At 34.2% G+C, this 15,684-nt stretch overlaps 3 protein-coding genes across 5 annotated transcripts; 1 reads left to right on the top strand and 2 right to left on the bottom strand.

The window, feature by feature from the left end:
• Positions 1 to 399: 399 nt before the first annotated feature.
• Positions 400 to 6,990, bottom strand: LOC105212848 (uncharacterized protein DDB_G0292186). Its single transcript, XM_011185164.3, has 4 exons — positions 6,476 to 6,990; positions 5,035 to 5,192; positions 3,702 to 3,894; positions 400 to 3,635 (listed from the first exon to the last, which is right to left on the bottom strand). The coding sequence occupies exons 1-4, from the start codon at positions 6,527 to 6,529 to the stop codon at positions 1,677 to 1,679; spliced, it is 2,364 nt and encodes a 787-aa protein (XP_011183466.2). The 5' UTR covers positions 6,530 to 6,990; the 3' UTR covers positions 400 to 1,676.
• Positions 6,991 to 7,375: 385 nt separating this feature from the next.
• Positions 7,376 to 9,464, top strand: LOC105212846 (nuclear envelope integral membrane protein). Of its 2 annotated transcripts, XM_011185161.3 has the most exons (5): positions 7,376 to 7,631; positions 7,698 to 8,208; positions 8,262 to 8,457; positions 8,515 to 8,736; positions 8,794 to 9,464. In XM_011185161.3, exons 1-5 carry the CDS (start codon positions 7,541 to 7,543, stop codon positions 9,238 to 9,240), a joined length of 1,467 nt encoding a protein of 488 aa, XP_011183463.2. In that variant the 5' UTR covers positions 7,376 to 7,540; the 3' UTR covers positions 9,241 to 9,464. The 2 variants fall into 2 exon arrangements, with proteins under 2 accessions (XP_011183463.2, XP_011183462.2); XM_011185160.3 differs by having other exon boundaries at positions 7,377 to 7,631; positions 8,262 to 8,736.
• Positions 9,465 to 9,550: 86 nt separating this feature from the next.
• On the bottom strand, positions 9,551 to 12,850 carry Cyp28c1 (probable cytochrome P450 28c1). Of its 2 annotated transcripts, XM_054231524.1 has the most exons (8): positions 12,558 to 12,850; positions 12,354 to 12,492; positions 12,074 to 12,286; positions 10,599 to 10,849; positions 10,448 to 10,535; positions 10,267 to 10,387; positions 9,932 to 10,204; positions 9,551 to 9,856 (listed from the first exon to the last, which is right to left on the bottom strand). In XM_054231524.1, exons 1-8 carry the CDS (start codon positions 12,743 to 12,745, stop codon positions 9,690 to 9,692), a joined length of 1,440 nt encoding a protein of 479 aa, XP_054087499.1. In that variant the 5' UTR covers positions 12,746 to 12,850; the 3' UTR covers positions 9,551 to 9,689. The 2 variants fall into 2 exon arrangements, with proteins under 2 accessions (XP_054087499.1, XP_011183464.2); XM_011185162.3 differs by having other exon boundaries at positions 10,448 to 10,849; positions 12,558 to 12,849.
• Positions 12,851 to 15,684: the final 2,834 nt, after the last annotated feature.

Here is a 15,684-nt window from a genome sequence, read left to right as displayed (position 1 = left end):
TATATTTTCAGAAAGTTGAGATCTAAATATTTTCGGCATTTAAAAAAAAAAAAAATTAAACTGCCTTTGTACCAACTTTGTATTTTATTATTTGCCAATTTTTCAGTTTGTTGGAAGCCCTGTGTTCCACCTAGGAACTTAGGTAAAATATATATCGCTCATTTACTTGAATAGTGTCACAACTCAATTGTCTGATTTCGTCAATTTGCAATACCAACATCGTCAAAGGAGCGTCGGAGGTTTCACTCATGTTATCCCATGTACAACTTTTTTTTTTAAATATTACAAACGAAACTTTTGAACACGTGCGCTCAAATTTGGCGTCAACTTGTTATGTTTTATTTATTTCGAAAACTAGTTTCAAACACTTGACTTATGACGCCGATCGATCGATAATAGTGCGCCATTCTTTTCTTTCCCTCGCAATTCGCCGCCAGTTGGAAATCCCAAATGTAACAAGGTCGCTCTCCACCTGGTCATTCTAACGGAGGCCTTCCTCTGCTTCCACCGGCGGGTACTGCATCGAACACTTTCAAGGCTCGAGTGTTTTCGTTCATTCGGATAACATGACCTGATCATCATCGGTTCATCATCTGAGGTATTTGCCGTTGCCAATATTTAGAAGACCATAAATCTTGCGCAAAGTTTCTCTCGAAAATTCTGATGTCTCATCGGATGTTGACATCATCCACGCTCCTACACCATAAAGCAGCACAGGAATGATGAGCGACTTGTAGAGTTAGAGTTTTCAAGATATGAACATAATTTTATTCATGTACATAAGTACTTATATCTAACTCTTTTAGTTTTATGTGTTGCAAACAAGCGTTAGCTGAACCAATATTCTGAGCAACATGTTGGGAGATACTGCATTTTTCAAGCATATAGACGCGTGGCCCCGCCCTAAATAGGGTTTTTGTATATATCTCGCAAACCAATTAAGCTATATAAACCAAACTTTCTGCCATCGGTAAATCTATATATATCGGTAAATCTCTCAGATAACTTAATTTAATTCAGAGTAAAGAGGATCTTTTTATTTAATAGTGTGTCACTGTACCAGAAATGGTTAAAATTGGGTAATAATTTCCCTTTCCCTTTCAATGGACTTAATACAATATATGCCGATTATGTGAGTCAAATCGTGTGTTATCTTAATAAAAATATAGCAATAAATTGCAAGAGTATAAAATGTTCGGTTGCACCCGAACTTAGCCTTTCCTTACTTGTTCTTATATAATATGTAAATTAAATTATTCTCCATGATATAAAAAAATAACTTACATATATTCAATTTTGTTGTCTAGCAATAACTTGGCTATTTACTAAATTACCATATTACTATTTAACATCTGTGCACGTTTTCTCAACAAAATGCTTGAATTTCTTAATTTTGTATGGAAGATAAGATACCTTTTTAATCATAATACTATTTTATTAAAATATTTGACAGTAGTTTCCAAGGGTTCATTAACTTGAATAATAAATATAAATAAAATATTTCATTGCTTAACATTATCAAGTTGAAATTGATTACTTTATCCTATATAAGAGAATGCATACTTAGTATAACAAAGAATTGTGTTGAACAATAAAGTAAGTGCGAAAAATGTATGTACGTCTATTTGTTCCCATCATTTCTAAAAACATAATTTCAAATTTTTTCTATATTTTATTTATTGAATGTTTTCATTTTGGTCAGTCTCCGGATCTTCATCATGTTCTGTTAGTAATGGACTATCATCACTTATAGATTTGAGAGGTAACGCGGTTCCTGGTGTTGAAGGTGCTGAACGTGAAATAAAAATTTTACGCATTTTACCTCCTTTGCTAGCGAAAAACTTTGTTCCCACTATACTATTTACTGGACTTTTTAGTGTGTATTTGCTCGAATTAGACAATGTATCATTCGGAATCATTGGAATATATAGAGCTTTATTTGATTTTGGGATAAAATGTTTAATTTTGTTTTGATGTAGTGTTGAAGGGCGTTTTAATAAATTGTCAGTATCACTTGGTGATCTTTGTGTGTTGTGTGCTTTTGCTGTAATTGTTGTTTTTGCCTTATCTAATGAGGAAGTAGCTAAATGGACTGTTGTTTTAGAAAACTTTTGATAATTAGGACAAATAACACTTGAGTTTGGCTGAATTTCACAACAAGCAACGGAATTGCGTTGTACTTTTCTCTGTGTGTATGTATTTGAGCTCTTATTCATGTCAGCAGTTGGATTCGATGGTGAAGATAACGTATGACATAGCGCAGGTTTCATATGAAGCAGCAAATCTTCATAGCTTATTTCTTCCTGCCATTGACGTATTTGATTGAGAATATCTTTCACTTCTCCAGTCGGACTAGTGGCTTGCGGTGGCGAGCTAGGTATACAAGCATTTGCAAGACTACTAACATCGGAGCAGTTATCTGAAGTTGTATAATTAGATAAATCATCCTTAGTATACTTATTAAGAATCTTATTAACATGACATAATGGCGATTCTGTATTATTTATCGATGTCTGTGGTTGTTGTTTTTCTAATAAATGGTAACAAGTTTCCAAACTTTGCCTTAATAAGTTAAGGTCTTTCAATTCTGTCTCTGACAAATCACTTGTGGGCCCATTAACACCAACAATTGAATCGCACGATTTATACGTCGGATTCAGTATACTAGTATTGATTAAAAGCTGCGTCGGAAATGTACTAGTGTGATGCAGTTGGTTAGATTTGATGAATCCATTGTTAACAACCACAGTGGTTTCGTGTTTGTTTGGTTGAACTTGTGTAGAAAAACCTTTGAGACCAACAGGCAACGCAAGTTGTGGTTTCACTTCAGTTTCATCTAAATTAATTACTTCAAATGATTTGCTACCATTCCCATTAGAACCATTATCAAAACGGTCTACTCTATTATTGTTTATAAAAATATCACTAATGCTGCTGCTGCTATTGTTAAAATAACGAAATTGCTGTTCACTTTGGGATTGAATACAACCTTTTGGAATACAACCCCCGCTAAAATTACTAGCGCCTCCACTGCTCCGATTACTTCTAGTCCCACTACCATAACCATTATCATCACGAGGATTGGTATTGTTCACCGCGGATTTTTCATTCAAATTGAAATGCTCACCTATCGAAGTTTGTAAAATCGTACTGTAAGGTGTTGTTGAGTTTTTTTTATCTTCAATATCTATGCCATTTTGATTTCCGCTAACTGAGCCATTGCGTGCAACAACAGTGAAATGTGGAGCTCTATTTTGTTGAAATATTTGCTGAGTGACAATGCCACTATTTATATCGTGCATACCCACATTATTATTGCATCCATTATTTCCACTTCCATAAACTAATTGTGAGGCCGATCGCGGTATTAAGAAGTCGTGTTGGAAATGTGAACTAAAACCAGTTTCGGGACTCGCCGCACGAGAATATGGCGGTGGTACCAAAGTATTTGCTTCGTTAATATTACAAATAAAGCTTGAACTGAGAGAATCAACCGTACTAGCTGCGGACAACGATCCAATTGGCCGAACAATATAATTACGAAAATATTGCACCATAAGGTAACTGGACCCAGTTTTAGTATTGTCACTGTTACATGTGAAAACAAGGGGATAGAGATCCGGCTTCGAAGTTACCTTAAATTATATAATTATGCTTTCATTAATGTATTATTCTTTTATTATAAAATTAAAAAAAAATACTTCGGTATAAGGAGGTGGCGGATGATGAAACGAATTACAGCGGCTATATTGTGGCGGTGCATAACAGGAACCTGCCGAGTCACCCTCAGATTGAGCGCGATGGTCGGTGAATCCCCAACCGCAAAGTGTTCGACGCCTCTTCCACAATGAATATGCACAAAGTAAGGCCAAAATAATTGCAACTACCACGCACCTGATTTAAATATATATTATTATATATGTATATATTATTTTGTATTATATATAATATATGATCAATGGAATACCGCAGTAAAAATACAATATTATTGAAAAAAAAATGTTTCGTCATTCAAAATTTATCATTATATGTAAAGGAATGGAATAAATGGAATGTGTTTACTAAATACATATGTATATAATACATACACAAAGTCCAAAGATTTTCAATTTAAAGAATGAGGTTCTGTAACAAGTAATGGTCTAGAATTAATATTAAGGGAACTTTAAGCATTATATTTTTAAATTTTGGTTTGCTTATATTGACGACAACCAGTAAATGACGCTCAATGTATCGTACTATGAGCAATTAAAGTAAAAAAACAAAGAATGCTTCCTAGAATATATACTACCAGAGTACAAGTTCCAATGCCTAATATGTATATCTGTTACTTGAAATACAGTGGAACTTCCATAACTCGAACCTTCTACAACTCGAAGTTCTCCATAACTCGAACACTTGAATTGGTAATAGCGTTAAGAAGCCAAATTTCATACAAATTTCCTTCCCTAACTCGAAGTTCTCCATAACTGGAACTCTTGAAGGGACAATAGAAGGCAACTTTCATACAAATTTCCTTCCATAAATCGAACTTTCTGGTCAGGGCATAATACAAAATTTAAAATTTTACTATCGAGGCCGAATTTTAAAAGAGTCCCTCTATATCGTACGGAGGTGAACAAAAAATATAATATTACACTTATGGATTGCATAATTCATCTAACACAGACAAGGGGTATATACGCCAAAAGCCAAACAATAGGAAAATGAAACAAACAAAATTACAGAAAACATCTTTTAACGTATGTCCATTAAAATTTTTGCGAAGTAAATAAATAAAACAGTGTATAAATCTGATTTTACAGCTTTTTGAAAAATTGTATATTTTAATTAAAATTCTATAACTCGAAGTCTCTCTAACTCGAAGTTTTTTTGTGGATTATGGTGATTCGAATTAGAGAAGTTCCACTGTATGTATGTATACTATGTTTTCCTTATATCAATTTCACTTCAATTCATAGAACCCGCATATGCATGGTTTAGTATAGATAGATGTATGTAAATGTGAAACAGTATATTTGTATAACAGCTTACCAAAAAAACCAGTGACTTATAAAAAACAAATTCAAGACATGATCTGATGGTGGTGGTAATTGACGTGGCCCACTTTGGTATGGTGGACAGCATCCTTGAGTGCAGCATTCTCTCGGCAACGAACAGTAATGACCTCCTTCACAAAAGCGAGCATGAACCTGGGAATTACAATTATTTTAAGGGAGTAAAGATTAAGGCCGTTGACATTAAATTATCTCACAATTTCGGTGAATTAAAGTCTTGTAAAATATCATGTATGAAATGTTAGGTTAGGTTAAAGGGTAGATCTCCGCAGATACAGAGTATCTCACTTAGACAGATTCGACTGTCCATTGTGACACCCGGAAAACTCCTAACGGTTCAATAAAACCCTTATGATGCGACCAAGCGCCTGGACCCTATAATAAAGTTCTTAAGTCGGCTAATGTCGATTCCAGTCACTTCGCTGGGTTCGCCGAAGATATGTATACCGAAAAATGTTAATAAAAAATATGAAATGTTAATGTGGCCGGGCTACGAATTGCTGGGGATAAGGTGTTAAATTCTATTCTGGTTAACTATTTGATAAAGTGAAATTAATTGTATAACTTAAATTGTAGCTTTGTTATATCCCTTTTTGTTTAATTACTCTTATTTAGTTGTTGCAGACGGGTGTTGAGCTGTGACCACGACCATTTACCTAAAAATGTGTAAAATCCTAATGCCCTTCCGTGTTGTGAATATCTGTTGCAAAAGTCTTAGTTTTTTCTTAACTATTTTTTTTGCATTTTCCCGGTTTTGCCTGTCTACAATACAATCTTATATTGCTAATTGTAACGTGTACGAAGTTTTATTAAGATATTTAGATTTCAATTCAAATTATCGCTTGACCGAATGGGCAGGCGGATGGACATTGCGATTAAAAATTGAAATATAAACTATCCTGTATTTTAAGTTGGACCAAACAGAAGACGTGTACAAAATTTCATTAATATCGGTTCAGTAGTTTATGCGCCAATCCAGGACAAACAACGTGACATGAAATATCAGGTTATACTGAAAATATGGTTGCAGAGAAACGAATAGATCATTTTCATTTAATCTTAGCATCAAATTATTTAATTGTCTCACATATTGAGCGATATATATAAATATTATTATAGATTGAGTAAAGAAGCGAAATGGATAGATCTAGTAACAATCACATTATTTACATGTGTATTTTACAATATAAAGAAAAAACTTTTTGTCGTATTTTTGAGAGTAAAGTTGTTTTAGGAATCCAAAACCTTGCTAACTTAAATACACATGTAGGTAGAGAGTAAAAATAATTACTTTATCACTAATATAAATGAATATATTGAAAACAAGCACGCATAACTTCAAATTTAAATCAAATTTTACTTAATTAAATTTGCGTATGTATTTATTTATTTATATCAATAAAAATGTAAAAACTTACAACACTCGGCATACGGAAGATGTTAAACATCAAAATAGCAGGGAGCAGCAACATTTCTTTTCGCTCCTAAAAACGGTTTGTCATTGAGTATAAGAATGTCGTAATTCCACATCCATTAACAAGATATTGAAATTTTGCTTTCCTTTTTTTTCAATGAGTGAGCTACGGAGCTTTAAAAATTTAAATATTTTTGTGTAACTACGTTGAATTGAGTGATATTTTTGTTTTCAACGAAGGAAAGTCGGTACTTCGGATAGAGATGATTAAAAATAAAGAAAATCATTTAATTTTCTATTTGTTATATATTTGGGTATTACCCAATATATTAACAGCTATTTATCACTTTTACATATACATATATATCAAGATACGTATTTTAGTAATAAATTCTGTATTATTGGTTATCAATAATCACGTAAATTAATTATACTTTATAAAACCAAGTTGTGACATTATGTCGCTAAAATAAATATTGAAGGTGAGAAAAATTTGTAAACCACCCTTAGCCAATACTCGTCATTTCCCTTTCCATTTGATATACGTAGTATTGCCATCCGCAAAATATTGCCCCTAATAGAACGGAAATAGGCCTATTACTTTTTAATTGCGGGGTATATGTATGTTAAAATAAATCAAATACTGAACTCAAATTGATATTAATTAGTCAGACTTTCCTGATAATCAGTTTATACAACCTTTGTATAAATATAATTTTTCGATTTCTACGGTACCGTTGTTATAGAATAATTATTTATAGAAATTCGCTAAGACTTAAATAATGAACGATAATTAATAATTTTGTAATCGTTGAAATGCCAATTGTTTTCTGTTTCGTTCCCATTTTAGTATTACTTCTCTGCTTTGAACAGAGATAAAATATAAATTGACTAGGTGTTACCCTGTACAAACAGGTAATTTGAAAATATTCAACGTTGTTACTTATGCTTTGGGTAGAAGATCAGTACCAGTAAAAAGCCAGTTTTAATTTGGAAATAGTATTTCAAAATCGCTGGAACATTGACTTTCATCTATAATATATAATAATTTCTAATTCGGTGCTACTAAATGAAGTTCTATCTCTTGTCAATTTATCTTGTAATATATTACTGCAATGTATTCATCGCAGGACATCTGGAAGGCGCCAATACACCTCAAGGTACAGCTCTAGCACATTAAGTCATTCATTATGTTTGTATACTACTTAAATTTATGTACTTTAAAGTCATATTTTTGGAACCTGGCACAATAGTTGATTATCATCCTAAGACGCGCCACAAAGGATTTTTTGATAATGATATGCGGATTTATTGTTATAGTGGAACCCAAAAAGATTGGACTCGTCTTTTTGAGAATATTGAGCTTCAATTGGAAATTGAAAAGGATGAATTCAAACAATATGAAGGTGCAACGCCATCCGAAGTTCGACAAAATTTTGAAGATCGACAATCATTATTTAGTTTTAATTTGTTCACACATAAACGTACGCGTTTAAACTTATACCCCTTCAAACAACAGTGCATTGGTATTGATACCACGCTTCCGTATCGTGTACGTCTGCTTCAATTACGAATAGACTATTTTCGCATTATTCAATTTTCCTTGGGTATCTGTTTATTTATATTTGCCGAAAACCTAAGTAATAACTCGATGTTGTTTTATTTCACTGGAGTTGCTATTGGAATATGCTCATCTTTCATGCTTATTATTTGGTTGACAAGTAAATTAATGCCCAGGTAATTTTTATTTTCGCCATTTTTGTCCATTTTAATAATAACTTTTTATACAGGCGCCCTATGGTATACACCATATTGATTGGTGGATGGTCAATAGGTTTTTACATTATTCAACGGCTTTGGGATAATCTTCATTTGATTTTTCAAATGTATCGCGCCTATGTCCTTTGCTATATATTCACGACGGGCATGATATCTTTTTTCTTTTGTTACCGTATTGGTCCACCTACAAATCAACGATCAAAAAATGTAATTAAGTGGGTTTTACAAATAATGGCAACAGCTGTCTCATATTTTTCAATACAGTATCAAGAGGCCAGTGTAATGATCATAGCCTTCATAATGGTTTATAATTATTTGCCAAGTTCACTCCTATACAAGCCTCTAAAGATGTATAGATGGTTCTTTCCTCCGAAAAGACGTTTACTTACAAACGAAGAATTTTATGAAGAAGGTGTTAGAGAAACTTCCAAAGCCCTGAACGATTTAAGAACTTATGCCTGTAGTCCCGACTGTAAGCAGTGGAAAGTATGGTTATATGTAACTTTCTAGATGCTCTTGTTTTCATACGAATTTCGTTTACAGATTATATCCAAACTAAGTGATCCCTTACGATTTGCAGCTTTTGTAGAAGGCCAATCTCATCTGCGAGAAGAAGAAATCTTACGCTATGAAAATCACACAGAAACTATTGAGCACAGCGAAACCGACTCAGATGAAAATGTCGGAATGGAGAAAGAATACGAAAAATGGAATTTTGCTCGTTCCAATTTAAAAAATGAACAATACTGTTGGAATCGAAGTAAAAACTTTAGTAATAATGTAACGTATGGCGATACTAGCGAAGAAGATGAGAATGAAGGAGATGAATTTGTTTCTGAAGACACTACAAAATCGAAAGGTTCCTTTGATAAAAATATTCAGGACAAATTGCATTTTGAACGGAGTAGTACACATAATTTGTATGGCAGTATAGTAGGCCGGACATATTCTTCGAATATTTCTAATACCAAAAAAAGAGAAAGAAAGTAAAGAACGTCGACAATTTTGATGTTGCCCTTAGCTGCCAAAATTATTGCAGTGGCTCTAAAAGTTATTATTGGTGAATCCTCTTCTATATTGAAAAAACTTAACACAATGAGCCAATGATTATAATGAGTTGAACTACTCTTAATTAATTTTGTACCTACGTTTGCTCTTTGAATGTTGTATGACATGTAACTAATAAAAAGACTGCTAATTTTTTTCATTTGAAATATTTACTTTTGTTGTTGGGTTGAACGGATTGTTTCAGAGTTTATTTTTACAATTATTAAACAAAAATAAATAAATCGGACATTATTATCGAATATTTATATTGTTGTGTAATTATGGCTACAATTTATTATATAAAGAAAGGTACCTTTTTCGAATTGGCGATTATTTTTCTAATTTCTGAAGAAACTATAGACCAAATTGGATCCTCTCTAAAAGTATACAACTTAATTTCTTTCACAAAAATTAAGCCAAACACCACCATCTTGTTGTGTTAAAAAGTGTTTGGGATCTAGTTTAACAAATGGTTTAGTTTTCGCATTCAAAGTAATGCTGAATTGACATACAACTGAAGCAATTGCAACCTTTGTTTGAATAGTTGCAAAATTAATTCCTTTAGAAAATAAAGCATTTCGTTAAGAACATATATACATATATTTATGCAGTTTAAAAGAGATAAATTTCCTACCCAAACACATTCGAGGGCCATCGCCAAATCCTAAAAATGATCCAATATTGCGACGTGATTTCAAATTATTTCCGTCTTCTGTAAGAAATCTTTCAGGATGAAATTGATCTGGATTATAATAGTAATTTTCATCTTGATGAATTGCATATATAGGAATCATTACGGAGTCACCAATGGCTAAGGAGACTTTTTCACCATTTTTATTAGTAAAAGTATAAGGTGCAGTACATCTCTTAATGGACCACAAACCAGGCGGAAGAATTCTAATACACTCTATGTTGAAAAGTAACATTGTTTTATTAATATGTGAAATATATTTATTACAAATAACTTACCATATATACATGCATTCAAATAAGGAAGTTCATTTAATTTGTCCAAACATAATTCACCATTAATAGAATTCTTCAGGATTTCTTTAAGTAATCTTTTTTGGACAGTTTGGTAGCGACCTAACTAAATTGAATTAAAAGTAGGAGATTAACACATTAATATTACGGGAGGAATATATCTTACTAAAAATAAACAGTGAGATATAACCGTCGCTGATGTATCCAGTCCATCGATGAGGAAAGTCATTGTATGCGAAATCAAATTTTCATCGCTAAGGTTGTGGCTTTTCTTTAATGACATTAAATGGTCCATGAAGTCACGGTGTTTTACTGACCTTTTCAAATAAATTCTGAAAGCCTCTTGGATTAGCTTCATGAAGAAGTCTTCACATTTGTTTGGAATAAATTTCACTTTGAAGGTGTTTATAATTTTAGGAAATATACCAGCCATGACGGCATATATATTAAAAATGTTATTGTTTTCGGAAAGCATCTTTACATTTTTCATAATTTTGTCGGTGAAAGTTTTTTCACCAATACCGAGCACACTCTTTGCTATATTTTCAGAAGTAAAACGAAGTGCAATCTGGAATTGTAATTTAATTGATTATGAATTGATGCAAAAGTTCCTATGAACAGACTTAGCCGTTACAATATATGTACATATATATGTTGAGTAATAGATGGTTAGATTTACAAATATTTACAGCGAAAGGGAATTTTTTGATCATTGAATTATATTACTTGTTCTCATATTTTAGGTAGCAATAAGTTAGTTTAGTATTAACCCAACTTTTTCAGATATATGTACATATGTACATTATTGGACTAAAGTTGTACTCACTTACGTTCTCTTAACAAACAGTAATTATCAAAAATTGTGACAGTTAAGTTTGCGTGTAACAACTATAATGCTGAAGTACATACATATAATAATAACATATGGGCATTTCCGCCATGTCGAACGTGACAATCGTACACCTTTCAACTAAAAAAAAATGTGAACTAAAATGTTTTTTTAAATTTTGACAGTAGGATTTTTTAATAGCCCTTCATTAGCTCTACATTTAGTGTTAAGGTTGATTTTGGAACGGTTTCATTTTCAAGATAATTGCAAAAAAACCAAGGCATTCGCACGGGACAAAAAATGGAAGTTTTTTGGGGACAACGATTCAAACGGCGATTTCGGCGAATTGTGATTAGGAATGTGAAATACAGTTTTTTTCAGAAGAAAAGCAACTAAAGGATTTCTTAATTTTAGTTAAGAGATTTAATTTAATTGTATAAAAATTTACTGTTTCTACCCAAAATTTGGCGAGCTTGCTGCTTATATTTGCGATGATGTGGGAGCAAGTGTTGTTTTTTGATGTCGCACGGGACATTAAAATATATGATAATAAGAGAGCAAAAACTTACAGTTATTTGCAATCGCATGCTTTCTTATGCATTTTATTTTGCTCTTTGTACCCTTATAAAGGTTTTACACAAAGCAAAAAATTATACATGATATGTTTCTTTAACAATTTTGACGAAAAAACAAATGTAGTAGAAAAATCGAAATGAGAAAAGTAGCTCCTATTCGACTTGGCTTTGGTATGTCTCGTAATTGGTTATGAATTAATTTAAAATTAATTTAATATAAATAAATTTAAATATTTTCCTATGAAAATATGCAAAAACTTTGTAATTCTAATAATGTTTTATATTTTGTCTGTGGTGGACCTTCTGGCGGAAATGCCCATATCTCAATTATCCATATCTCACAACAACATTCAGATCGTTCACAATATATCGTGACATTGAAACTTACATCTTTTCCATTGAGTCCTTCTTTTGAATGAATATTCATCTGATGTTTTATAAACTCACACCAAGCCTTAGAGACCAATTGCATTATATAGTAGGAGGTGCGAATACGGCTGATTGTAAAACCTGGAGACACTAATGATCGCTGTATATGCCATTCCCGGTCGCTCAGTACAAAGGGATTACACATTAATAATGGATCCTTATTTCTGTCAATCTAAATACAATTATAACTTGTCTTAAAAAACATATAAAATATAATTTATAATTGGTGAATTGTTTACCAGTTTTGCGACATCATTGGAATTGAAATGTCTAAACGAGGTCACAAAAACGTCGTGTACAAGTTGTGGTTCTAATAGCATAAGTAGTGGAGAACGGAGGAGAAAAACACCCACATAACTTTCACAATTTTTATATTTTCTATAATATGTACATAGGAATATTTACGTTTAAAAATATTGTAAAGATTTTATAAACTTTCTTGCCTATAAATATTGTTGATATCGTCTGCAAAATGTTGTTTCTTGGTAATTAATCCTGGAAATGATCCAAATAAAGGTAGTGGCTTCGGCCCTTTTATACCACGAATACTCCAGTATGTAAAATTCCATGTCAAAAACAGATAAATCATGGTAATGGCCACCGTTAATAAGACAAATGCAAATAAAACCATTTTATTCTTTTATTTAAGCTGTTTTCTAATTTATAATTCTTATCCAAACTCTTAAGGTTCAACTTATGCGTTTCAGTATCGGAAAGTTTATAAATATGGCAGTATTTACATGTTCATTTTATTTATATATGTGTTTTTTTATTAAATATCCAAAAGTTCAGAGTACTAAATATAGTTTCATTTCGTGACGATAAACGTTCTATAGTTTAGACATGGAAGAAAATAACAAGTGTGTAACCGAGCATTGTATATACATATATAGGCTCTATGGGGGGAAACATTGACAGGTATTGACAAAAATGTATGCTAAACAAGTAAGGAAAGACTTAGTTCAGGTGTAACCGAACAATTTATGCTAATATTTTTTAGATAACACACAATTCGGTCCATATCTCTATATATAGTGGAACTTCTCTAACTCGAATCACCATAATTCACAAAAAAGCTTCGAGATAGAGAGACTGCAAGTTATAGAATTTTCATTAACGCGAAATTTTCAAATCACAGAATATGCACAGGTCCGTTGAGCAGATCCCGAGTTTGTTCAGATGACGCATTAGTCTGCAGTGGTCAGTGTAAAGTTCCACTAGTTGTCTCATTTTGTTTCTTGGGAGCGCAATAAGTTGCTTGAATCTCTTGCGGCTGTACCCCCTAGAAACAGTTTGGAGTGGCGAAGTCCCTGCAATTGCATCCAGTAGCGATTCCTACTTACCAATTCGCCTTCGAGTACTCTATTTCTCAGAACTTGCGGACAGCAATGAAGGGCTCCGGGCCCACCGGCCTGGCAGCCGCGGCTCAGAACAATGTTAATCTGTTGTTGCTGCACACTCTATTGAGTTTTCCGATGCAGTCCAGGACCAACCCCGAGTTTATTTCGAAGGATGACAGTGCCTGGCTATCACTGATCCAATATTACTTCAGCGCATTTGCTAATAGCATACACCTCAGCTTGAACGATACTGGGAAAATGTCCCATGGGCACCCACAGCTTGATACGTGAGCCCAGCACCTATACCATCTGTGGCCTTAGACCCATCAGTGTACCACTGCTGGCTACTTTTGCTTATAACTTCTTTAATTATTCAATACTATATCTTTTATTATTCCCTTTTATTATTCAATACTATATTGAATTTCCTTTCAAGGTGCACTTTTTGGTAATGTCGTCCCTTGGAAGGAGAACCATTGGAAGTTTTCTACCTATGATCTCCAATTGTCGGGCGTTTACCATCCTGCTACTACCTGATCCTGCTCTCGTCAGGGACAGTAAAGTACTGTTTGCAGTAGAGCCAACCATCATGTGGAGTGGGGTTAAGTTCAGGATTGCCTCCGTTTTGGAGGGATTGATGTTAAGTCCGAAATTGACGCACCATTTCCTAGCCAGGGTTTATCCTCTCTGCTTCAAATTTACCTCTGGCTATAATTAAGATATCATCCGCGTATCCCTGACATCGTATGTTATTCTCTGTTAGTATCTCCAAAAGCTCGTCCACGACTAGGCTCCACAAAAGCGGCGATAGTACACCTCCTTGGGGACATCTCTTTGTTGTGCCCCGACGTACTCTGTTAAAGTCGTCGATCCGCCTTCTATTTAGCGCTATGGTGACACTTGAGTGGGAGGTATTATCAAAAGCGCCTTCTATATCTATAAAGGCACACATTACCACCTCCCCATTCTCAAGAGCGTTACTAAGCTATACAGAGGAGTGTCTATAGATCTGCCAACCCTATAGGCATGCTGACTTGCGTGCAAGGGGTAGTACTCTAATGCCACAGTCCTGATCACAATTTTCTTCATCCCCTTCAGCAGGAAAGAGGCAATAGTGATTGGCCTATAAGATTTAGCCAAAGAGTAGTCCCTCCTTCCTGCTTTCGGTATGAAGACAACTAGTGCAACTCTACATTTTTTCGGGATGTAGGCATGTGCTAAACTGTCTCTCATCAACCTAACAAAGTGAATGAGGATATGTTCTTGACCACGTTGTAGTAGCGCTGGAAAGATACCATCCACTCCTGGTGATACCATCTTAAAGGTTCCCATGGCTCACTTTACAGAGTCTGCATGAAAGATTTCCTTAGAACTACCTGAAATTATCTCTTTTAGCAATTCTGTTTTCCTTACTGTACTCTGTAAGACTTGTCCTGTATTCATTCCCTTCTCCAGTGCTTTGTTAGCTTTGTTGAACAGTCGACACACTGATTTCCTTAGTGATGAAAGTATCTTAGACCACCATGGATTTTTGTTTTTTGGTCTTGGACGGATCAGCGGGAAACTCTCGTAAAACGCATCTGTGACCATGCTTTCAATGAATTCTGCCCTTTCCTCGATCCCTAGGCAATTATTTTCACCACCGTTATGCACAATTTTTAAAACGTTAAGTCCAAGTATTTCGCCAGTTTATATTCCTTGGGTTCCGTACCGAAGGTTGGTGGCCAACATCCACCTCAAATCGAATGATCCTATGGTCTGACAAAGAAGGTTCAGAGGAGACTCTCCACTGAGATACCAGACCATTCGCAGGGTGGTCGCTAAGAATAACATCAAGTACCTCTTCCCTAGCCCTTGTGACGAATGTTGGCTGACAACCCTCATCGCTTATTTCGCTATACACTCAACTATAAACTCTAATAAGGACTCACCCCTTTTGTTTCAATCACTGCTCCCCCACTCCCAATGGTGCGCGTTCGCATCACAGCCTAGTACCAAGGCAAGATTAGCCAAGCTGCAGTATTCAACCAGCCTCTGTACTTCAGCTGGTGGCGCCACGGACAAGTCACCCGGAAAGTAGGCTGAAGCAAAGACCAGCCAGCCTGCACTGCTACAAGGTCTCTTAGGAACTCTGAAAGACAAAAGAAGTCAATATCTCTTCTTATGACCGCACAGGCCCTGGGTCTTTCACTTGAGAGATCCCAAATTACCTTCCTATTGTTTCCTGTGA

Source organism: Zeugodacus cucurbitae, chromosome 5, assembly GCF_028554725.1.
Source record: "Zeugodacus cucurbitae isolate PBARC_wt_2022May chromosome 5, idZeuCucr1.2, whole genome shotgun sequence".
Taxonomy (NCBI): Eukaryota; Metazoa; Arthropoda; class Insecta; order Diptera; family Tephritidae; genus Zeugodacus; species Zeugodacus cucurbitae.
The sequence above is the reverse complement of the archived record's forward strand: the minus strand, read 5'-3'. Positions and strand labels throughout refer to the sequence as shown.